Source organism: Callithrix jacchus, chromosome 2, assembly GCF_049354715.1.
Source record: "Callithrix jacchus isolate 240 chromosome 2, calJac240_pri, whole genome shotgun sequence".
Lineage (NCBI taxonomy): Eukaryota > Metazoa > Chordata > Mammalia > Primates > Cebidae > Callithrix > Callithrix jacchus.
The window spans coordinates 47716956-47742794 of NC_133503.1; the positions used below are offsets into that span (position 1 = coordinate 47716956).

General features: G+C 39.9%; 1 protein-coding gene and 1 non-coding gene across 3 annotated transcripts in view; both read right to left on the reverse strand.

The window, feature by feature from the left end:
- SH3TC2 (SH3 domain and tetratricopeptide repeats 2) overlaps nucleotides 1-25839 on the reverse strand; it is a 71419-nt gene that overhangs the window by 40355 nt on the left and 5225 nt on the right. For both annotated transcript variants that reach the window (XM_002744351.6, XM_035288165.3), the window contains exons 2-8: nucleotides 20757-20855; nucleotides 16557-16684; nucleotides 7218-7323; nucleotides 5354-5497; nucleotides 4135-4336; nucleotides 3326-3399; nucleotides 716-911 (exon numbers count right to left, since the gene is read on the reverse strand). In XM_002744351.6, coding sequence (XP_002744397.3) covers nucleotides 716-911; nucleotides 3326-3399; nucleotides 4135-4336; nucleotides 5354-5497; nucleotides 7218-7323; nucleotides 16557-16684; nucleotides 20757-20855 — 949 coding nt within the window. The remainder of the gene's footprint in view (nucleotides 1-715; nucleotides 912-3325; nucleotides 3400-4134; nucleotides 4337-5353; nucleotides 5498-7217; nucleotides 7324-16556; nucleotides 16685-20756; nucleotides 20856-25839) is intronic.
- LOC118151817 (U6 spliceosomal RNA) lies at nucleotides 25664-25770 on the reverse strand. The gene has a single exon (XR_004740224.3). It is a non-coding gene; the product is annotated as a U6 spliceosomal RNA (small nuclear RNA).

Below are 25839 nucleotides of genomic sequence, written 5' to 3' on the forward strand. Positions count from 1 at the left end.
TGTGGGGAGCTATGTTGTCTCAGTGTGAGGAGCCAACTCTCCCTTTCCCCATCTACTTCCTGCACCCAGGCTCTGCTGTTTCCTATCCCCATGCAGGAAGCCCACTCCAAAAAGAGGGGCCAATACCTCTGCCCTTCATTGGCAGGGTGGATGCAGCAGGCTGGTCACCTTCTCCTGATTGACCAAGCAGATGAGTCTGCTCCTTAGAAGCAGCCTTTCTGGATTCAAGGCAGAAAAGAGTAAGAGAAGCACTCTGCCTTCCTAGCCAATGCTGACATCACACATTGGCATTCGGCTTGAAAGCTGAATGAGTGAAGACCTACATGGGACCTACCTCCTAGCCCTAAGTGGGATCAGCATGCTGCCAATCTATCGCTCCCTATGTGTGCCCTTCCTCTGAAAGGGCCCTGTGGTTAGACAGGGTGGGTAGCAGGATCCAAGTACCAAAGCTGCACCCTCAGTGCCTAACAGCATGCCCTTTGTCTTGGAGTTTTGCTTCTTTCCTTGCACAGAGGAAGTCCTCAGTGATCACCTGCTAAAATAAACTGAACTGATGCATTCTCTCCTTTCTATATCAACCTTGGTGTCAGAATGTGCTTTTCTGGCTCCATGTTACCAGGGCACCCTTGAAGCTCAACTACAAATCTGCTCAAAGAGGGGAGAGACCCCTGGGAAAGGCAGCCCAGCTCCAGGACATGCTCACTGTCATACTCACATTGGGGAATAAGAATCAGGATCTATGTTCCTGGTGGGGACAAAGCCCACTTGCCCTGAACTCGTCGACTTTCCAATGAACCACTGAAGCCCAGGTATGACAAAGCCAATGATCTCAATGCTTTCTCCCTGGTAGAAACTCAGTTCATCCTTTTCTTCTGGCTCATAATCCTTCAAGGCCTTACAGCGTCCTCTGCCTGTGGAAAATAGCACACAGATCAGCTACAGAAGGCGTGAACAGCTAAGCCTCCCACCACCTTCCAATGCAATAGAAAATGAAGGGTTCCCAGACTTTAGAATGTCAAGGACCAGTAACATTCCACTACCTTCCCCATCCAAAAATTGGCAGAAATGACTCATTTGGCTTTTCATTTTGCCAAACTAGAACATATTTTTAAAAGAACTACAATCCACTTTCACCAAAGAAAAGATGTTTTAACAAACATAAAACAAAGATATTCTCAGATACTGGATATGCCTTAAAAATGAATAAACGTAGCTTATGGGAAAAAGGGAGGCTAACTGCATTGTCCTGCTTTGTCCAATTTTGCCACTGTCATATAAATGCTTTGTCATGGTTGGCACAAATCCACAGACCAGTGTGTGAGAACCATTAAACCAGAGGAGCTCTCCATGTCCTTCCAGCTCCTTTGGCCTCTATGGACCTCAGTCTCCCCAACTGTAAAATGTAGATAATAAGAATCCCTGCTGCTTATAAATATTCAAAAGAATCAAAGAGATACAGTGCACAATGCCTGGTACCTGGTCAGCCCTCAGTAAACATTGGCCTCATTACCAGTGGCAGAATAGAAATCTGCTAATGACTCAGAAGGATCTACAAGACTCCCGGCTGGACACAGTGGCTCATCCCTGCAATCCCAGCACTTTGGGAGGCCGAGGCTGGTGGATCATGGGGGTCAGGAGATTGAACCCATCCTGGCCAACATGGTGAAACTCCATCACTACTAAAAATATTAAAAAATTATCTGGGCATAACCCAGCTGCTCAGGAGGCTGAGGCAAGAGAATCACTGGAACCAGGGAGGAGGAGGTTGCAGTGAGCTGAGATTGCACCACTGCACTCCAGCCTGGCGACAGAGCTAGACTCAGTCTCAAAAAAAAAAAAAAAAATCTAAAAGACTCACTTTCTGAATATGGTAATGACTCAGTCTGATAAATTGCCTGACTAGGATCTAGCAATGACTTTTTGATGAATGTTTTGCTGTCCAGTTTACAAAGTACAATTTGCATTCGTTTTCTCAAGTCTTCCCAAGAGCCTCAAAGGGCAGGGAAACTATCAGAATCACCTTTTCCCAGATTATAGAGGTAGAGAGAGGGTACATGATTTGTCTAAGGATCTTATGTGTGGCAAAACTGGGTCTAGAACTTAAATCTTCCAACTGCTGGTTAGCCTCTCTGTTAATCCTGCCTGGTGGAGATAATGGCTTTTATGTGCCTCAGTTTCCATATTTGCTTTAGCTTCTCTGCTAAAGCTACTGGCATTTTTTTCTGACATCTGTAGTCAATTTCAAGATCAGAAATTCTTACTGTTTTGTGGGTTGATGGGATCTACCATGTGTTAAGTATCTACATTGTACCAGAAACAGAATGAAGTGATTTATGGATGTCATTTTGTTTGGTTCTCATAACGACATTAAAGTTAGTTTTATTGTATCATTTTACTAATGAGGAAGTTGTAACATAGGACATGTGGACTGGCCAAGACCACACTGGTGGGGAGCCAGAATTTGAACCCAGAACAGACTTCAAAGCCTTGCATTGTAACTACAAGGCTATACTGCTTTAGGAAGCTAAAAATCTTGTCATTGATAATTGATTAGATCTGATGTCTGGGTTCCATAATCCTTCTGTTTCTTTTGTGTGTGTGTTATTTGGGCTTAGCACTTGTAAAATTGTGCTTTGTGGTAGGAGTGTGTGGCAGGAGGGTAAAGGGGAGTTCTCTAAGAATGAAGATAAATAGAAGGTATATTCTAGATGTCTAAAAAGTGTCAGACTTAATTATCCAGTAGATATGTATATACAATACTTACAGATATGTGTGTATACACACATATAGAGATTACTTAAATTGCGTGTGTGTGCATGTGTGTGTGTGTAATTCATTTATTCAACATTTTTTACAGAGTACCCTTATATGCCAGGCATGTCTACTTTTCCTAAATTCAAAGTTAATTTTATAAAAGTCTAAGGGAAATTAGAAAATGTTTTGACCAGAGATTGAAACAGGCAGCCCACAGGCCACATTTGGCTCACAAAACATTTAATTTGGCCCACACCAGGCTCTTTTTTCACCCATGTATCTTAAAATCGCTAATTTTTCCTGCCATTCCCTAACTCCTTCCATCCAGGCCCTCTAGCATCTGTGTGTCCTGCCCACACCTGCAGGCATGTGTAGCTGCCCCCTGGATTGAGACCTCTCGTTTCACAGGCAGGGAAAACCATGTGCACAGAGAGAAACTGACTTCCCTAAATCCAGTCCCTAGCAGCGACGAAACAGAAATTTATATCAACTGACTCCAAACCTGCAGATAAAATTGAGAGGCAGACAACATTATCTCCCCAACAATACCATGTTTTTGACTCAGCCATACCAATCTGATAGGAACCTGTCCAATCCTTGTTCCTGGAAAGGCTGCAGCTTCCTGGATAATTCTTTAGGAACCATCTGCCAATGAAAACATGGGGTTTGCAAACATGGATTTCAAAAACTTGCAACAATGAACAGAACACTCTATCAGAACAATGATGATAAATGGTAAGTATTGTTTTTCCTCTTATTTAAACGATGGCAAAGATTTATTGAGATCTTACTTTCTACCAGGACCTGTGAAGAGGTGAGGCAGTAACAGATCTGGGATATTTTGTGGCTTCAAAAATATTTGCCAGTTAAATAACTAACAAACAATCCCTTTACATTTTGTCAGATCTCTGCCAAAGCCACAAACAGGTCCATGGCCTGGGTTAATGTTTACTGTCAATCTGTATATTTAAGTTTATCATATCTTCCAGCAGGAATTCTTAAACTTTAGTGTGAAAAACATCTTCTGGGAAGTTTATTTAAAAATGCAGATTCCTAGAATCAACCCCAAGAGAGCCTGAGGAGGCCCAGACAAATGGTTCCCAGCCCATACATGGAGAAACCTACATTGGTGGTCATGTGGTATATTTGCTCCTAGATACAATGCCCATCTAAAACTTAGAGCTGTCTCTAATGTCATCAGATTGCACAAACCTTGACTGTTAAAAAAAGGAAAGAAAGAGACAGAAAGATAAAGAGCCACCAAGATTCTGTTTTCTCCTCCACACTGTGGATGCCCATATCTGAAAGCATGCCTACTCTGTTCTGTGCAGATTTCAATCTGCTCTGGGACTCACTCCCAGGAAGCAGATGGCTACTCACTGGTGGAAAGGGAGAGGCAGAGGCTCCAAGGCTGACACCAGTACCAGGCCCCGCTGACCTGTCACCAAGGACACGCCTTCCCACTCGGACCCTGCTTCTGCCATCTTCACTGAGATTAACTCATTCTTGCAAAGTGTCAACCACTCCCCTTCCTTCTCGGCTGGTGGAGTCACAGAGCGCAGGGCTCTACAGAAGAAGTGGCCTGTGGATAATGAGAAAAGCAATAGCTTTCCAAAGAGTAGCAGGAAGTGAAAAGGGATTATCACATAAAGTAATATTTCTATCCAGAGCTGGAGCACTTTTCTTCCTGGATGTAAAGTAGGCATTTCACAAGGAGACATTAAAACAGGCCTTGTGATCCCAGGAAAACTGGCACCAAGAAGAAAAAAGCCATTGAGAGGGAACACCAATATTTTAGATTATTAGACACCAACATTTCTAATAATCTATGAGAAAAAGACTTAATTGGGACTTTATCTTGAAAAAGAGATGAAAACTTGTAAAAATATATTAATATTTAAGAGAATTTTATTTATCATTGAAACATCGTGATTAAAGTTAGAACCAAAAAAGAATTAGAGTGAATATAATTACTCCAATAAGTTTTATAATAGCATGATATGAAATTCTTTCCTTCATGCAATGCAATCATAAAATCCTTTTTGCTAAAATATCATGTGCGAATCTGGCTCTTTCCATGTGCCTGTGATGTCATCAGGCACATCCACCTCATTAGTTGTTAATTGGTGGATGGTAACCTTGATTGGACGCTCACTCACTTTCCTCAATTTCGTGAAAAACTTCGGGTTTTGCAACATTTGCATCTTTATTTTACAATCAAATTATATCATGTTTGGAAAAGTGTTTCTCAATTTTGGGTAGACATTACAATTATTTGGAAAACTTTCCAAAATATGCCAATACCTGGGCCCTCACCTTCAGAGATTTCATGGGCCTAAGTGGAGCCCTGGCATGAGTTCTTAGGAAAACTTTCCAAGCAGTTCTAACATCAGTCAGTGAGACTGACCAGCTCAGCTGTTCATGTGATGTTGGTGTCGAACTGAGAGGAATGTTCGAAGTGCTATCATAACAGGTGCGTTCATTTGTGAATATGCCATGTTCGAATGATTTTTCCCTCCCTTTGTATCCTGCTTATTTCAGGGCCTCTGAGAGCAAATATCTGAATAAGATCGCATCACTACCCCTAAGCCGCACTCACCTTCCTGTATCAGGAGTCCCAGGTATATTGTTTCCAGGTGTTTATCATCTACAGCCACTTGGATCTCTGTATCCTCCACCAATATGCAGTTGAGCCAGTACTTGTGGTCAAAGAGGAGATGCTCCAGACACATGGATACATAGCCTAAGAAGTCAAGCCAACAAGATTCCTGAACAAAATGATTTCTGACGTAGCTGAGCACAGAAGAGAGTGAGAAAGTTCCCTCCTGAGCTTGATTCTCAGACCACGAGCCCCAACCTGTCATTTAACTGGAATTAAAACAGCATAAGAGAAAAAGCTAGACATTTTCTAGAATTAATTGAGTCTTCTTAACATCTGTTGGGAAATACAAGTCATTTCTAAATGTTACTTATTATTTCAACATATTGTGGGTTTCCATAAATGCATAATGAGATGACCAAAACCAACTGTCTTTTTCGAATACATCCATGGAGGTCTCCAAGTTTACAGTGTTGGCTTTGCGGGTTCCTAGTGCCTCCTTAAATTTCTCCTGACCTGAAGTTCAAACTATTGTGCCCGGATGATGCAGTGGCTATGGAGTTTCTGCGTGGTTCCCCCTCAGTGAATTTTAAGAATCAGGATTTGCTTCCACCCACAAGCTCTGACCCTGCTCCACCTCCAATGCCCAGAAGATCTCTCCAGTAAAAGCAGACTAAAAACTATGTAAATTGTAAAACTCTAATAATTATACATAGTATTTTAAACATGGCCATAAATATGAATTACTCCTATGATTCTCTTGAGGCGTCTTCTTTTTTCTAAGATGCAAAAGCCTGCCTGTTTCCACCCTGACTGTCCATTGTGCTGATCTAGGCCTTATGTATCTTCTATAATTACATCGCATCCATTTTCTGTGTGCAGATTTTGAACTTTAATGTGCACACAAATCACTTGGGGATTTTATTAAACTACAGATGTCTAGTGAAGGTCTGAGATAGTGCTGAGCTTCTCCTTTTTTTAACAGATTCTATGTGCTGTCAATGCTGCAGGTCCATGAAGCACAGTTTGAATAGTGATGATGCCTGATGGTCCAGATGGTCCAGAAGGAAATGTGTAGTGTGGAGAGCAGATCTCCAGACCATAAGAGGAGAAGTTATACCTTCCAGTCATGAGTCATGTTGACCCTCCACCCCTACACAACATCTGTCCCTGTGCATGTCGGCATGGAGCCCAGCATTTTCTGGGAGATATAAACCATACATCAAATTAGGTGGCCTCTTGCTTTGTTTGGCTTCATTTTGCAACCATAACTTCCCCATTATAAGTTATTCTCCCTGGAGAATGCAGGTGAAGAATTTACCTCCACAATGGAACTGATGCTGCATCCCAATATCCTTGTTTACATTCTAGAAAACCCTGCAGCTTGAGGCTGCTTTAAGTAGATAATTCCTCTCTTTCTTTCTTTAACTCTTCCAATACATGCGATAAAAAATCTGGAACTTTACTATGTTGAGCAGCTACTTTGATCTTACTCAAGATTAGTTCCCTATAGTCTAAAACACACACACGCTAGCACCAGCTTCACATCTATTTCAGTACTATGAACTTAGTAGATGACCAGTAACTGTTTTCTAATTGATTGGTTATCTAATAAAAAAAAAAAAAAAAAGGATCTCCCTGGATACAAAGCAGCACACTTCTTTATATGGCATTTTAGAATACTACTTAATATTTGCTTTAGATTTAGTTTGAGGCAGTCTGTGATATTTCAAAAGTTAACCATCCCTTTTAAGGCTCTATTTTTCTTAATTATCAAAGCCAGCCCAATTCCTTAATGTCAAGCCCTACAAATTGGCTGAACTGTGGAGGAGGTCATCCTCCACCTGCTTGCTTTGTATCATACCTAAATTAAGGTAGGTGGAGAACTTCCAGATTTCCTCCATGGTTTTGAAGGTGATGAGAAACTGGGCCCTCTGAGACTGGATGCTGACCAACCTTGCTGAGAGATCCTATGTAAAAAAAAAAAAAACAATGAGTCAGCCTGGAATGACAGAAGTGTCCCATTAGCAAGCTCATACATAGACCAAATGTTCTGTATAAACTTCTTGATTAAGGCATTGATTTTTGCATCACCAAAAAAAATAGAAACAACTTAAATATTTATTAAAAAGAGATTGCTTAAAATGGAGTACAATTTATCCACAAAGTGAAATATTGTATTATGCAGTCACAGAAAAGAAGAAAGAAGCTCATTGTGTACTGATATAGGCTCCAGATATAACACTGCTTACAGCTGCAGCAGCAAAAAGAAGCCTGGGAATAGAACTATGTGCAGAGAATGCTACTTTTTGTGTTAAAAAAAAAAAAGTGTATGTGGGAGGATAGAGGACGATGATTCATAGAAGACATCTTAAAAGCAAATTTGATTGTGAGTCTATGCCTAATGATTATTTTTATTAATATAAAGCTGAAAAACAAAAAACCAAAATGTGCAAAAATAAAATTCATCCCTAGTCCCTACTCCTAAAGATCATCAATGTTAACACCTTCATGTAATAACATTGAATCTTTTTTCCTACACAATTTTCCATGTAACTATGTCACATACATAGAATCACATTCCATAAATTATTTTTGCAATCTTCTTTTGCTGCTAAGCAGTATTTCACAAAGCATCTTTTATATCATCATGTAGTTTATTCCATTCTTAATGGTTACATATGGCATTGTTGCATTAACATAATGAATTATTTCTCTATGGTTTCATGTTTGGATTGTTTTACATTATCTTTTTTTATTGCACTTTAAGTTCTGGGTTACATGTGAAGAACATGCAGGATTGTTGAGTAGGTACATACATGGCAACGTGTGGTTTGCTGCCTCCATCCCTGTCACCTGTATCTGGCATTTCTCCCCATGTTCTCTCTCCTGAAATCCCTACCCAATGCTGTCCCTCCCCTAGTCCCCACCAACAGACCCCAGTGTGTGATGCTCCCCTCCCTGTATCTATGTGTTCCAACATCCATCTATGAGTGAGAACATGCAGTGTTTGATTTTCTATTCTTGTGTCAGTTTGCTGAGAATGATGATTTCCAGATTCATGGTGTATACGCGCCACATTTTCCTTGTCCAGTCTATCATCAATGGGCATTTGGGTTGGTTCCAGGTCTTTGCTATCGTAAACAGTGCCACAGTGAACATACATGTGCATGTGTCTATATACTTGGATATATACCCAGTAATGGGATTGCTGGGTCAAATGGAATTTCTATTTCTAGGTCCTTGAGGAATTGCCACACTGTCTTCCACAATGGTTGAACTAATTTATACTCCCACCAACAGTGTAAAAGTGATCCTGTTTCTCCACATCCTCTCCAGTATCTGTTGTCTCCTGATTTTTTAATGATCGCCATTCTAACTGGCATGAGATGGTATCTCCATGTGCTTTTGATTTGCATTTCTCTAATGACCAGTGATGATGAGCATTTTTTCATATGTTTGTTGGCCTCATGTATGTCTTCTTTTGAAAAGTATCTGTTCATATCCTTCACCCATTTTTGAAAGAGTTTTTTGTTTTTTTCTTGTAAATCTGTTTTAGTTCTTTGTAGATTCTGGATATTAGCCTTTTGCCAGATGGGTAAATTGCAAAATCTTTTCCCATTCTGTTGGTTGCCAATTCACTCTAATGACTGTTTCTTTGGCTGTACAGAAGCTATGCGGTTTAATTAGATCTCATTTGTCTATTTTGGCTTTTGTTGCCAATGCTTTTGGTGGTTTCAACCATGAAGTGGTTGCCTATGCCTATGTCCTGAATGGTTTTGCCTAGGTTCTCTTCTAGGGTTTTTATGGTGTCAGGTCTTATGTTTAAGTCTTTAATCCATCCGGAGTTAATTTTAGTGTAAGGTGTCAGGAAGGGGTCCAGTTTCTGCTTTCCACACATGGCAAGCCAGTTTTTCCAACACCACTTTTTAAATAGGGAATCCTTTCACCATTGCCTGTTTTTGTCAGGTTTGTCAAAGATCAGATGGTTGTAGATGTGTGGTGTTGCCTCTGAGGCCCCTGCCCTGTTCCATTGGTCTATATCTCTGTTTTGGTACCAGTACTATGCTGTTTTGATTACTGTAGCCTTGCAGTATAGTTTGAAGTCAGGTAGCATGATGCCTCCAGCTTTATTCTTTTTGCTTAGAATGTACTTGGCTATGCAGGCTCTCTTTTGGTTCCATATGAAGTTTAAGGTGGTTTTTTCCAGTTCTGTGAAGAGGGTCATAGGTACCTTGATGAGGATAGCATTGAATCTATAAATTACTTTGGGCAGTATGGCCATTTTCACAAAATTGATTCTTCCTAACCATGAACATACAATGTTTTTCCATCTGTTTGTGTCCTCTCTTATTTCCTTGAGCAGTGGTTTGTAGTTCTCCTTGAAGAGGTCCTTTGCATCATTTGTTAGTTGTATTCCTAGGTATTTTATTCTCTTTGTAGCAATTGTGAATGGCAGTTCATTCTTGATTTGGCTCTCTTTAAGTCTGTTATTGGTGTATAGAAATGCTTGTGATTTTCTGCACATTGATTTTGTATCCTGAGACTTTGCTAAGTTGCTTCTCAGTTTCAGGAGATTTGGGGCTGAGATAATGGGGTCTTCCAGATATACTATCAGGTCGTCTGTAAATAGAGACCATTTGACTTCCTTTTTTCCTAATTGAATACCCTTTATTTCTCTTTCTTGCCTGATTGCTCTGTCTAGAACTTCCAATACTATATTGAACAGGAGTAGCGAGAGAGGGCATCCTTGTCTAGTGCCAGATTTCAAAGGGAATGCTTCCAGTTTTTGCCCATTCTGTATTATATTGGCTGTGGGTTTGTTATAAATAGGTTTTATTATTTTGAGATATGTCAATACCTAGTTTACTGAGAGTTTTTAGCATAAAGAGCTGTTGAATTTTTTCAAAGGCCTTCTCTGCATCTATTGAGATAATCGTGTGGTTTTTGTCTTTGGTTCTGTTTATGTGCTGAATTACATGTATAGACTTGCTTATGTTGAACCAGCCTTGCCTCCCTAAGATGAAGCCTACTTGACCATGGTAGATAAGCTTTTTGATGTGCTGTTGCAATCAGTTTGCCAGTATTTTATTGAAGATTTTTGCATCTATGTTCATCATGGATATTGGCCTGAAGTTTTCTTTTCTTGTTGAGTCTCTCCCGGGTTTTCATATGAGGATGATGTTGGTCTCATAAAATGATTTGGGAAGGACTCCCTCCTTTTGGATTATTTGGAATAGTTTCAGAAGGAGTGGTGCCAGCTCCTCTTTGTATGTCTGGTAGATTCAGCTGTGAACTCACCTGGACCTGGGCTTTTGTTGTTTGGTAGGCTATTAATTGCTACCTCAACTTCAGCCTTTGTTATTGGTCTATTCAGGGTTTTAACTTCTTCCTGGTTTAGGCTTGGGAGGATGCAAGTGTCCAGGAATTTATCCATTTCTTCCAGGTTTACCGGTTTATGTGCATAGAGTTGGTTGCAGTAATCTCTGATGGTACTTTGTATTTCTGTGGAATCTGTGGTGATATCCCCTTTATCTGTTTTTATTGCATCTATTTGATTCTTCTCTTTTCTTTTTTATTAATATGGCTAGTAGTCTGTCTATTTTGTTGATCTTTCCAAAAAAACATCTCCTGGATTTCTTCATTTTTTTGAAGGGTTTTTTGTGTCTCTGTCTGCTTCGGTTCTGCTCTGATCTTAATTATTCTTGTCTTCTGCTAGCTTTTGAGTTTTTTTGATCTTGCTCCTCTAGCTCTTTCAATTTTGATGATAGGGTGTTAATTTTAGATCTTTCCTTTCTTTTCATTTGGGCATTTATTGCTATAAATTTTCCTCTAGACACTGCCTTAAATGTGTCCCAGAGATTCTGGTACATTGTGTCTTCATTCCTGTTGGTTTTGAAGAACACCTTTATTTCTGCCTTCATTTCATTATTTATCCAGTCAACATTCAAGAGCCAGTTGTTCAGTTTCCATGAAGTTGTGCGGTTTGGAGTTAGTTTCTTCATCCTGAGTTCTAATTTGATTGCACTGTGGTCTGAGAGACTGTTTGTTATGATTTCCATTCTTTTGCATTTGCTGAGGAGTGATTTACTTCCAATTATGTGGTCAATTTTAGAGTAGGTGTGATGTGGTGCTGAGAAAAATATATATTCTGTGGATTTGAGATGGAGAGTTCTGTAGATGTCTATTAGGTTTTCTTAGTCCAGATCTGACCCTGTTAATTTTCTGTCTCATTTATCTGTCAAATATTGACAGTGGAGTCTTAAAGTCTCCCACTATTACTGTGTGGGAGTCTAAGTCTCTTTGTAGGTTGTTAGGAACTTGCTTTATGTATCTGAGTGCTCCTGTATTGGGTGTGTATATATTTAGGATTGTTAGCTCTTCTTGTTGCATTGATCCTTTTACCACTATGTAATGCCCTTCTTTGTCTCTTTTGATCTTTGTTGGTTTAAAGTCTATTTTATCAGGGACTAGGATTGCAACTCCTGATTTTTTTTTCTCTCCATTTGCTTAGTAAATCTTCCTCCATCCCTTATTTTGGGCCTATGTGTATCCTTGCACATGAGATGGGTTTCCTGGATACAGCACACCGATGGGTTCTGACCTTTTATCCAATTTGCCTGTCTGTGTCTTTTGATTGGGGCATTTAGCCCATTTGCATTTAAGGTTAATATTGGTATGTGTGAATTTGATCCTGGCATTTTGATGCTAGCTGGTTGTTTTGCCCATTAGTTAACACAGTTTCTTCATTGTTTTGATGCTCTTTACCATTTAGTACATTTTTGGAGTGGCTGGTACTGGTTGTTCCTTTCTATGTTTAGTGCTTCTTTCAGGAGCTCTTGTAAGGCAGGCCTGGTGATGAAATCTCTGAACAACTGCTTGTTTGTAAAGGATTTTATTTCTTCTTCACTTATGAACCTTAGTTTGGCTGGATATGCAATTCTAGGTTGAAAGTTCTTTTCTTTAAGGATGTTGAATATTGGCCCCCACTCTCTTCTGGCTTGTAGGGTTTCTGCCAAGAGATCCACTGTGAGTCTGATGGGCTTCCCTTTGTGGGTAACCTGACCTTTCTCTCTGGCTGCCCTTAGCATTTTTTTCTTAATTTCAATCCTGTTGACTGTGACGATTATGTGCCTTGGGGTTGCTCATCTTGAGGAATATCTTTGTGGTGTTCTCTGTATTTCTTAGACTTGAATATTGGCCTGCCTTGCTAGGTTGGGGAAGTCCTCCTGGATAATATCCTGAAGAGTATTTTCCAGCTTCAATTCATTCTCTCCATCACATTCAGGTACACCTATCAAATGTAGATTAGGTCTTTTCACATAGTCCCCTATTTCTTAGAGGCTTTGTTCCTTTTTACTCTTTTTTCTCTAATCTTGCCTTCTCTTTTTATTTAATTGAGTTGATTTCAGTCTCTGATATCCTTTCTTCTGCTTAGTTGTTTCAGCTATTGTGTAAGTTTCAGCTTGTGTAAGCTTTGCGAAGTTCTCATGTTGTGTTTTTCAGCTCCATCAATTCATTTTTATTCTTCTCTAAGCTGTTTATTCCCATTAGCATTTCATCAAACCTTTTTTCAAGGTTCTTAGTTTCTTTGCATTGGGTTAGAACATATTCTTTTAGCTTATAGAAGTTTGTTATTACCCACTTTCTGAAGCCTGTTTCTGTCAATTCATCAGACTCATTCTCCATTCAGCCTTGTTCCTTTGCTGGTGAGGAGTTGTGATCCCTTGGAGGAGGAGACGTGTTCTGGTTTTCGGTGTTTCGGTCCTTTTTGTGCTGGTTTCTTCCCATCTTTGTGAATTTATCTACCTGTGGTCTTTGTAGTTGGTGACTTTCATATGGGGTCTCTTAGTGGACATCCTTTTTGTTGATGATGAAGTTATGTCCTTCTGTTTTTTTAGTTTTCCTTCTAAGAGTCAGGCCTCTCTGCTGTAGGACTGCTAGAGGTCCACTCCAGACCTTGCTTGCCTGGGGATCATCTGCAGTGGCTGCAGAACAGTAAGGGTTGCTGCCAGTTTCTTCTTCTGTTGTCTTTGTCCCAGAAGGATATCCGCCAGATGTCAGCCTGAGCTCTCATTTATGAGGTGTCTCTTTGGATATACGGGGTTTGGGGAGCTGCTTAAGGAGACAGTCTGTCCCTTATGGGAGCTCAAGTGCTGAGCTGTGAGCTCCATTCTTCCATTCAGAGCTGATGGGCAAGTACATTTAAGTCTGCTGCAGTGGAACTCATAACTACCTTTTTTTCCCAGGTGCTCTGCCCTGGGAAGGTGGGGCTTTATTTATAAGTTCCTGACATGCTGCTGCCTTTTCTCAGAGATGCCCTGCCCAGCGAGGAGGTAGCCTACTCACAGTCTGCCAGCAGAGGCATTGCTGAGCTGCCATGGGCTCTGCCTAGCTGCCATGTGAACTTCCTTGCAGTTTTGTTTATAGGGGTATAGTTAGAACTGCCTCTGTAATGGTGGACTCCCTTAGTAATGGCAGACTGTCTCTATAATGGTGAACTGCTTTGGTCATGGTGGATTGCCTCAGTAATGGCGAACTGCCTTGGTAATGGTGGACTGCCTCAGTAATGATGGACTGCCTCGGTAGTGGTGGGCTACCTCTGTAAGGGCATACACCATTTACCAGCTCCACAGAGCTGGACCATCCTGGGTCCAGCTGTACTTGCTGTGAATCTCTCAGTCCAGAGAATTTCAGATTGCTGGTCTTTGTGGGGTTGGGACCCGCTGAACCAGATCACCTGGCTCCCTGTTTCAGCCCCCTTTTTTTCAGTTGAATGGGCAATTCTGTCTCCCAGGCATTCCAGGCACCAGTTGAAATAGCCGCCCAGATATGTGTGGGTTTTTGTGCAGTAACCTGCTGCACCAGCTGAAACAGCCATGCTGGACACTTGTAGCACTTTTCCACCCAGGAGTCTCCTGGTCTGCAGGCAGTAAAAACTTGTTTGGAAATGTGGTGATCACTCATCCTCTGCATTTTCGTTGGAAACTGCACTCCAGAGCTGTTCCTATTTGGCCATCTTGGATCCCTCTCTCTGTTTTACATTTTTTAATATACTAAATGGTACTGTAACCAAAATCCTTATGGCTAAATCTTTGTGCACATTCTTAATATTTTTAACACAAGTAATTCTAAGAAGTACAATTGGAAATGCAAGGATATGCATATTTTTAATTATAAAATGCAGTCACCCAACTGTCCCCCAGAAAGGCCTTCCAATTTACATGCTCACAAGGAGAGTGAGAGGAGGCCTATAAGTCTCTTGGGTTTTTATTTTAATACCTAAAAAAAAAAACAGGTCTGAATCACTGCCCAGACTTAGTTTTCCCTTAAATCTCTGTTGTTTGTCCAAGCCTCCAGAGTTTACTATAACTAGTGATCGTCAGAACATCCCTCTACCAGGCCAGGTCCTGTCATCAGTACCAGCTCCTGGAGTCCTATCATGAGGGAAACTTAGAGGAAGAAGAAGATGGAAGAATCCAGAAGAAAAGCCCCAGTTCAGTAAAGTCAGAACTCTGGGGTTCCTTCTGCCATACCAGACCCCAGGAGGCCCCAGATGCTTGGAGGATGTCGAGCCCATAATTAGGGAAGGGGTGATAGGTAAAAATCGACTTACAGAGAATTTACTACATGCCTGGCACTTCACCTAGAGCTTTATGACCAATATGTCCCTTAACTCCCACAAAAGCCCTACGAAGAGAATACAATGATAGGATTTAGTCCATTCCAAAATGTGCTTTTGTCACATTTAACCACTTCTAAACTAAAAGATTAGGAAGTATGTCATCAACCTTAATTGGCAGCATTTGTTTTCTTTCTTGGAGGTACATAAAATAACAGTGCATTTTATAATCAATGGCATCCTAGATCTATCAACAGCATCATTCTCCCTGTTGTATATTCAAGGAGGACAAGGCACAGAAAGGTTAAGTAAATTGTCCAGCACCACCTTCAGGGAGTAAGTTGTGGCGCCTTGAATAGATTTCCGATCTAGCTGACTTCAGCCCTCAACTTTAGCCCACGAGTTTGTCTGACTCAAGCTTCAGCCCAGCAGACCAGTTCTCTCAATCAACCCCGTTCCTGCCATTCCAAATGAGACTCAAAATAAAGGAAAACTACAGTTCTAACAGCAGCCAGTATCTCCAAGTTCCTGAATTCCAGGTATTTAAAAAATAAAATAAAATTCAAAAAACTGTAGCTACTACTTATGGAACAATATCACTGCCAAAAACAATGCCAAGCTCTCTACAGATACAGTCTCACTTTTCCCCCTGAAAAACCAGACACTATCTTTTTTTGCTGCATGACATTTAGACCACTTTTCTCCTTCAATTTTTACCAGATTCATGCAGAAACTATAAAAAATAACTGGAACATATTAGTTTATTATTTAAAGTAATATTATGCTTTCCCTACCTCTAGTTGAAACAACTTTTTTCCATTTCTGACTTTCATTCTTCTACATAGTATGTCCTAAACTGTAAATAATTTGATCATATTCTTCTTCCTTGGTTTTAACAAATGAAGATATTACCCACCTACTATGAAACATGAGAAATTGGTTTATTTACTTGATTGTTTTTTCCTCCTCTAATCCAAATACTTCTAAGGTTTTGTTTTTTTATTGGCAACCTTGGTACTTTAAAAATATATCCTTAGTGGTTACCAGGAGGTGAGAGATGGGGATAGTGGGGAGTTATTGTTTGATAGATATGGAATTTCAGTTTGAAATGATGAAAAAGTTCTGAAGGTGGATAGGTTGTGAATGTACTTAGTGCCATAGTGAATTGTACACTTAAAAATTATTTAAATGGAAAATTTTATGTTATGTATATTGTATCACATATAAAAAAGAATTCAAAATTACCACATTAGAAAAGAAGCATACTTAATGAGGTAGGTATTTTAACAATTCCCATTCTATACAGATTAAGTAATTTGTCAAAGATTACACAACTAATAGAAGATTTGAAACCAACTTTTCTCTGACTCAGCAACTCCAAGTTGCCCATTCAGAGTTCCTGCCCATTCCTCTCCACTCCTGTGCAGAGAATGTGTATGCAATCTTTCATTCATTCAGCCTACCTATTAGATGTTTTCTCCGAGGGCCTACTTTGCTCCAGATGCTGTCTTAGCTGCTAGGGATCCTGTAGCAGACTGACACAAGTCAGCTCTCAGCATTCACCTGCTTCCCCACACTCACCTTAAACAACATGCGTACCTCCTGGTCCTCATTCTCCAATGCCCAGAGCTGCCTCCGAGCAGCTTCCTGCAGGGGTCCATTTACACACCTCCTCGAGCGGCTCTTTACACAGAAGGAGAGTGTCAGGTCTTAAAGAGAACAGAGAGAGAAGGATCAGGCTGGAAATGGAATGAAAAAGTGAGTTAGATAAACCAACAGTGTTTCCCCTACATGTTTATCTGAACCCTCAATGGGTATCCTCATTAGTTACAGATTAAAGTGGTCTTAACACTCCTCAGAGCACCCCTTTAAATTGTCCTTCCTAGAGGAAAAACACATACTGAACCCAGGAGGGCTCTGGAATCATAGGAGTTGATGCACTCACATTGGTTATTTCTGCTTTGCACCGGGTTTATTCCTACACTGCCTGGCACTGATGTAATGGTGTTGACATACGACCAGCTAGGACATACATTGCTCCCTGTGAATGATGTATGAAAGTTTATAATCAATAGGACTTTATTCATATTTAAGGGAATGTACTTATATGTCAAAGTTATCATATGTAATAGACATTGTGCACATTACACAAAAATGCATACATTTTCTCTAAGCTGTTTTTTCTGATACTGCAATTATTAATGTTTGTCAGGATAATTAGTTAATGTATTAAATTCTACCTTTAATTTCTCCAAAATCCACATTCATTTAACAGATACTGATTGAGAGCCTCCTAGAAGCTAGAAGCTGTTTATGGGCTCCTTAGCAGAGAACAAAACAGTCCTGTTCTGATGGAGCTTGTATTCTTCTTGGCAAGTGAGTAACTAGACAAGTAATCCTACAAACACAATAGTTTCAGATGGAGAAGAGTGCTATGAAAAAAAATTAGAGGGGTCTGGAGACAGAGAGATGGAGTGCTTGAAGGCAGGGGATGCCTTTGGATAGTATTGTCGAGAAAGGCCACACTGAGGAGGTTCATCATATAATTGCACTTGCAATGTGTCTTCTTTAGACAGTAATTAGCAATCCTGTTAATAATTATCCAACACATAAAACCAAGAAGGCATTTGAATAGATTATCACAAAGGTCTCACTTCCAGCACCAACTTGTCAGGACCTTTGCAAATTCCTCAGCACGCATCAGAGATGACCCCTATTATGCTGACCTGAGTCTACAAGGCAGCTGTGGACTTCTACCTTTAAAAGGCCTGTCTTCAATCTAGAAGTCCTGAAAATGCTGTGGCTGCAAACAGGCTCTTCTATGACATTCCCAAATGACCTGACTTTGATATAACTTCATGTGGGTGTTTGTTCTAGTCAGTTCCTCCTAGGCTTGTGCTCCAATCTCTTGCAACTCCTTCTTCTTCAGCACCCTGCATCAGTCCAGCCTTCCATCTGGTAACCTCATGGCATGCTGAGTTCTAGGAGGAGGTACAGTGCAAAGATGAAGTCCCAGGAGGGGTCATGCAGGATCCAGCTCAAGGCTTGACTATGCCCCTCGATAACTGTGCCACCCTAAACAATTAATCGCCTCTCTATGCATGACTTTTTCCATTAGCAAAATGGCTTTTATAGTACCTGTTCCACAGGGGTTTTAAGATGCTTATTAGGCTGGGCACAGTGGCTCATGCCTGTAATCCTGGCAGATTGGGAGGTCAAGGGAGTAGGAGAGCTTGAGCTCAGAAGTTCAAGACCAGCCTGGGCAACATGGCAAAATCCTGTCTTCTGACCCCCCCAAAAAAATACACACACACACACACACACATAGTAGCCAGATATGGTGGCCTGGGCATGGTGGTGCACACCTGTAGCCCAGTTACTTGGAGGCTGAGATATGATGGCTTGAGCACAGGAGGCTGAGATCACAGTGAGTCAACATCACACCACTGCACTACAGTCTGGGAAATGGAGCAAGTCCCTGCCTCAAAAACAAAATGCCTCCTAATAAGATCATGCATATAAGTCCTTTTGCTCTGTGCCTGGTACATATTAAATATTCAGTAAACACATTAAGCATTAGCTGTTGCCCCTGCTAACCTCCCCCCACCAGCAAGTACTGCTCATGGCTGGCTGCCTTCAGGTTATCATACTTATTAACCTTGGCAATAACTGATTCAGTGATTTCTTTCTACCAAACCCATCTCATCCATCCTTCCAAAACCTTATCCAAAATCCCTGTTCAAATCTCTTAGAGTAGCCCCTGCTGCCTAACAAACAGGGCCTTTAGTATGAATCTCCTTGCACTGCCCATGAATCCATGTGTATGGAACTCAAAAGACTGGACTTGAAGAAGCAGACTGCTCTCAAGATCTCAACCATGAGAACTGATACTTAAAGCAAAAACTCTGTGTCCACAGTGGGATCCTACAGTGCCCTCTACATCACTAAAGCAGGGAGGAAGTCAAGCCCAATATAGTTTTCAGGAAATGTATTGTATCACAGATGAATCCTTCTCAAAGTCAGTTCTGTAATTGTGATAATATGTCTGACTGATTCTGTCTGCAACTGTACCGCATTAAGGAGAGGTTGGCAGCTATAGCCATCTCCCCTTCTCACTCCATGACCTTCCTGGAAACAGCATCAGGGTGGAAAATGCTGAAAGATGGACAAGTTCAGCCTGAGGTCAGTTCAGTTTCACCTACAGATGCCCTTTGTTCACTGGCCTTCATGCACTGAGAAGGCAAAATGCTGACCGTACAGCATTCATGAAACAACAGATGGTAATTCAGGTTTTTTCAAGGGTGGTCCAAGCTGACGGACAGATAAGCAGATTGACACAATATCAAGAAACAAAGGGCAAAAAGTTTTTCTCATCATCAACCAAGAAGTTTGACAGAATTTGAAATTGGGCCCATGGCCATACCACCCTGAACATGCTTGATCTCGTCTGAAATTGGGAAAAGAAAGAACCCCGTATGACATGTATGCAATATCTATTTACATGGTCCAGATCCTTTACATATTTCTAACCTTTTTCACAAGTCTATATTTTGTATTACAGGGAGAGCTATATTTGTGGAGGGTGAAGGAACATCATGGTTTTGAACAAGGCCCTTCCTGATCATATGTCAACGGTGTCATGATCAAGTCAGTTTCCTCTCTGAGACTGTTTCCCATCAGCTAAATGGAGATTTGGGCACTTCCACCTAGCAATGAGCATGCAAAAATGGGAAAAACATGTGAGGATCACTTGGCATGTGAATTGCTCTCTAAAATGGCCCCATCTGCTGTATAACAGAAATCAAGTTGTCTACAGGTTTGTCCTCAGAGTTTCTGGTACAGGGTTCCGCACAGGTGCCTTTCCGCTGATGACAATTTTCTCTTTGCAGGCATCATTAATGTCTTTTAAAGGGGATTTTGTGAGAGATGTGTATTAAGAATAAGATCTTTTTTCACATTAATTTCAAAACATTTTCTGTTTCTGCAAGATTTACGCAGATGCCCTTCTGCTCAAGTGAATCTCACTTCACATATTCATTTAGTTATTTATTTACTTAATAAATATTCACTCAGAATCTACTATATATAAAGTACTGTGTTAGGTATCATACAGCATGTAACAGTGACTTCCACGTATTCATTTGATCATTCATGTATTCATTTGTTTACTTATTCTAAGGCAGCCTCAACCTCCCAGGCTCAGGCAGTCCTCCCACCTCACCCTCTCAAGTAGCTGGGACTGCAGGCATATGCCACTACGTCTGGTTAATTTTTTGAATATTTTAGAGACGAGGTCTCTTTACGTTGTCCAGGCTGGGCCCCTACTCCTGGGCTCAAGTGATCTCCCTTCTCAACCCCCAAAGTTCAGGGATTATAGATGTGAGCCACCCCATGCAGCCCATGTATTTATTTATCAAACATATTCTGAGCACCAATAATGTAAGAACAACTCTTTGAGGTACCATGTTGAATAAAAATATTTTTAATTACCCCTGTGTCTCAACACCTTCAAATCTAATTTGTGACATACTTTCTTTAACAAAGCAAATAAGTATGGAGTTCCTAATAAGAACCAGATTGTGACGAGCTTTGAGTGACAGCTTGAGAAAGTTAAAATTAATCTTGTACGCAATAGAGTGCAACAGAAGATTTGTGAACAAGCAAATAGCATAGTCAAAATCTTTTCATCAAGATGGAAGGGGTTCTTCAGATGGCAGAGATAAAGAGGTTATTGCAATATTCGACATGGAAGAATAGGGCTTGTCTTTGGGATTTGGATACCTGGATTCATGTTCTGTGGCAGAAAACATTTTTCCTTGTATTCAGGTGAGGCTATACACTCACTCGAAACAGTTGGATCCTTGAAAGGAGTTTCTTTACCTGGAAAAGATGAAATATAATGTCATTTGTAGAGTGTAAGGAAGTTGAAAACAAGTTATAAGCAAGGCTGTAGTTTTTGTCAAGTGACAACTTTTTTCCAGGATTGGTGGCATAGAAGAATTCTAATTGTTATCACCATTGCCTTATAATTATCTAAACTATTATCAAAGAACTGTCATGCATGCTATCTCAATCCAACAGCAGTCTGGGTATGCCTATCTTATTAGAAAAGCAGATCTCCATTCACACATCAAACTAAGTCTCATGACTTAGAACACTGAAGGTGCTCAATATACATTGAGCCTACCCAGGTCTGACTACAGCAAGGCTTAAGGTTCAATGGGGGTAGATAATCCCAGCAGTTTTGGAGGTCAAGGGAGGGAAGGGCATCATTAGGGAGATAACTGGGGTGTAGTTGTAATGGCCCTGAAATGTATGATTGTCCCCAGCTGTCATTCTGTCTGCCCATTAATTAGGATCCTGTCAGGCATCTCTTTCTTTCCAGCTCTCTGAAAAGCTACTGTCTTTGCAACCATAGAAGTGGAGTGAAAAGGAGAAGAAAGAAGATCAAGACACAGGCTAGGGCTGGGAAGGAGAAAACTTGGATGGCAGAGAGTTGCAAAGAAAGAAGATGGTACAGCTATAAAGCATAATTAGGTAGAGACAGAGGGAAATGTCAGAAACATTTGCTGTAGAACATGGGTCTCCTTTATGTCATCCCCAAAGTACAACAAGGAAGCTCAAGTCCTTCACCCATTAATTTTGGTTGTTGATTCTGTCTTTTTTTCCACAAACCTGTTCAAGAACTGTACCGTGGAGTCAGAACTGTACCTGGTCCTGAAAAGCAGATTTAGGGAACCTTTGCTCAACCACTATTTCTGTGTCACTCATTTAATTTGCTTACAGAATTGTGCATCAGAGCCAAAAATGCCTACCAAATTTTGCATCCTGGATCTGTGCTTCTAATGATACAGCCCAACAATGTAACATGGGTGAAGCCGTCACACTCACTTCTGGTTAATGTTGAACCTAAATGCTCATATTGCTGATAATAGCCTATGTCTCCATTCAGTGCCTATGGAGGGAGATTTTGACACCCAAGTGGAGGACCTTCCATTTCTTCACAGTGTGAGCAATTAGCACTGCTTTTGAAGATGTACAGGAAGAATGAAGTGGATTTCAGCTTGAAAAGGCAGAAGCAGGGGCCCAGCAGTTCTTCATCCAGTAAATCTTGTTAGCTGTTCAATGCTGAAAGCTAAGCAGCTTAGCTGGAAACCTGGCAGCAGTGAGCTATATTCGAACAGGATCATTTTTCAGTTTTGCCCTGAGGAACCAAAAGCAACTGCAGAAAAAAGGCACTGGCTTGGGAATAATGAGAAATGAGAATGAGCACAAATGAAATCTTCCCATACATGATTTCAGGGAGCTTGGGCAAGATACTTCACCTGTCCACTTTGTGAGTTTTAACTTTCCCCACTTATAAATGAGAGACTGATCTAAATTAGTGCTTTTGAACCCAAGCTGCCTATTTGAATCATCTAGGTTGCCTTTTAAAAATATTGTTTCATCCCTAGAGGTTCAGATTTATAGATTTTTTTTGATAAGTTCTTCAAAAGATTCTAATTTAAGCCAGTGTTGAGAACCATATGTCTACATTGATGCTGCTGAAACTTTATTGTACCTATTAATCACCTATGGATATTGATAAATAATGATTATCCTTCAGTGTTTGAAAGCTGAGGTTCTGCATTTCTGATGTGTTCACAGGTGAGTCTCCTCCTGCTGCTCCCACGACCACACTTGGAGTGGAAGCCTGCTTCCCTGGGACAAAGTTTGACCATAGACTACAGCAAACCCACAAATATCCTCTTTATTTTTTTCAGACCCACACAGTGAATTTTTAATTTGAACTGCTTGACATCATTTAGAAATTGACATGTTTCACATAACCCAGATGCTTGGAAACGTGGCAGATCTGTAGCCCAGGAGCCTCATTGTCATATGACAACAACTAGCTGGGGCCAAGTGGTTGCTGTTCCTCTACAGGGCATTTGTTCTCCAGCCACCATGGTTTCCACCCTATTCCATCACTCATTTATGCCTGGCCCTGGCAAGTTTGCAAGTGTATCCCTGCTGTAGACTTCTCTGAGAAAATACAACAGCCTGACAATAAGGGCTTGTGAGGTGAGCCCACCTTGAAGAAGGGAAGTCAAGGATGGAGACCTTAGCTTGGAGAAAGGGGTTTTAAGCTTTTTAAGGATTTGTGAGGATTAGAGTAGAAAATTGCAAGGTTTTGCAAAATGTGACTTGTGGGTGTCTGTATCAGAATTTTTTAGATAATTGTTTTTAAAAAGATGTCTATACAAAAAAACTTATAGAAAATATCAACAAATATCTACTTGATGTTGCCAGTGATTTCCTAAACAGGATGGAAAAAGTGCTACCCTCAAAAGGAATAATGGATAAATTGTAATACATTAAAGCCCTTTTAATCAAAAGATGCAATCAAGAGACTGAAAAGCAAGTGACAGAGTACAAGAAAATATTGACCATATATATGTATAGTCATCAAATAACTAAAACATAGAACATATAAAGAACGCCAAAAATCTTTGAGAAACAGGTAGCCAGTCCACCAGAAAATGGGCAAAAAGCTTGAATAGGCTTTTCACCAAAGACAATATTCAAACAGGTAATAAATACATGAAAATTTGTTTCACCTCATTAGGGAAATGAAAATTAAAACCACAGTGCAACACAACTACACAGACTGGCTAAAATAAAACACAGATAAAGTCAAGTGTTTGTGAGGATATAGAGCAACTAGAATACCCATATACTGCAGGTGTGAGAATAAACTGAAGTTCTATCTTTGGAAAACTGACAGAGTCAATTCAAGCTAAAATATGCATGCACTAAGACCAAAAGACATCCACTAAAATATTAGGAGCAGCACTATCTATAAGAACTCAAACTTGGCTGCAATTCAAATGTCAGTCTACCTAGAATGGACAAATAAATTGTGTATCTATAACATATAATTAAATCTAATACAGTAAGCCAGGCATGGTGGCACATGCCTACCATCTCAGCTACTTGGGAGGCTGAGGCTAGAGGATCATTTTAGCCCAGGAGTTCAAGCCCAGCCCAGGCAACGTAGCAAGACCCATCCCAAAAGAATTAATTAAATAAATAAATCCAACACAACAATGAGAATGAATGAATTACAACTTCAAAAAACAATATCGATAAGTATATTCACTTGTGAAAAGGCACCACACTGTACACATTTCATGCACAATTCTATATAAATGGTAAAAAATGTTAAATCCTCTTAAAGCCTTTACTGACCTCAACATTCTTTTTTAAACTTTTATTTTAGGTTTTGGGTACATGTGAAGGTTTGGTGCCTAGGTAAGCCTCTATCGTGGAGGTTTGTTATACAGATTATTTAATCACCCAGGTATTAAGCTCAGTACATAATAGTTATTTTTTCTGCTTCTCTCCCTCCTCCCACACTTCACCCTCAAGTAGACCCTAGTGTTTGTTGTTTCCTTCTTTTTGTTCATAAGTTCTCATCATTTAGCTCCCACCTATAATTGAGGACATGTGGTATTTGGTTTCCTGTTCCTGAATTAGTTTGCTAAGGATAATGGCCTTGAGCTCCATCTATGTCCCGTGTAAGACATGCTGTTATTCCTTTTTACAGCTGCATAGTATTTTATGGTATATATGTGTTAGTGGTAAATTTTATGAAAAGCTGAATTTTTAAAATATTCCTGGAGCCCCTCTCTATCTACTCAACCTTGGAATATCTAGGGATAGAGCCCTGAGGTATGCATTTTTAATTAGCACTTTGGATATTTCTGATGTCTTCTAGAATGTGAGAATTCTCAAGCCAATTCACCAGAGGCCTTGGATCCCATGAGCCAGAAGGGCAGCTCTTGGAGAAACAATAAGGAAGTTGGAAAATTAGAGTGTATTCTATAATAGGAAAAACAGCGAATAGTTACACATGGTTTCACCATTCACATAATTCTTTTACATGTAAAGTTATATATGTTTCAAACATGAAGAAGTTTGAAAACTTAAGCTGGGCCATGATAAAGAATCAGAGATGATTCAAGGCAACAAAAAATTGTCATATAGAATAAATTACCCTAGAAAAAAATACATGATTTTTTTTAATAACTGAAAAAAAATAACCCAAAATGTCTATGGTAGTTATTGCTGAGTCATTTTAACAATCTTTTTTGCTAGTTTTCATCTACTTTCTAAATGGTCTATTTTTTCTTTTTTGTGGTCACATTTAAATATTATTTTACTGAAATATCAATTTTTGAAAGATAAAGGTTTTATATATTAAAGATGATAACACAATCTACTAACAATAAAGACTGATTAATCATTGTTTTAATATTAATACTTTACTATTTAAATTCCAGCTTTGACAATTGGCCCAGTAATATCAGTAATATTCTTTTTATTATATTTTCTTCTTCAGTATTGAATGCAATCTAGGGTCAAGTATTACATTTAGTTGTTAAATATCTTTAGCCTCCTTTCATCTGGAACATTTCCATACGCTTTTTTTAATGACATTTTTTTCTCTGATGACATTGACATTTTTAAATGATAAAGTCCCTCCTCCACCCTTCTTTTAGTTTTTCTTCAACTTTTATAAGTTCAGGGGTGCATGAGCAGGAGGTGCAATTTTGTTACACAGGTAAACGTGTGCCATGGTGATTTGCTGCACAGATCATCCCATCACCTAGGAATTTAGCCCAGCACCCATTTATTATCTATTTTAAAAAGTGGAACACTTCAAAAATTTGCATGTCATCCTTGCACAGGGGTCATGCTAATCTTCTCTGTGTCTTTCCAATTTTAGCATATGTGCTGCCAAAGCAAGCGCTCTATGTTTCACATATTCTGTAATCAGCATGCATTTGTTTTCTAACACTGAAGGCAGGTAGAGAAGTGG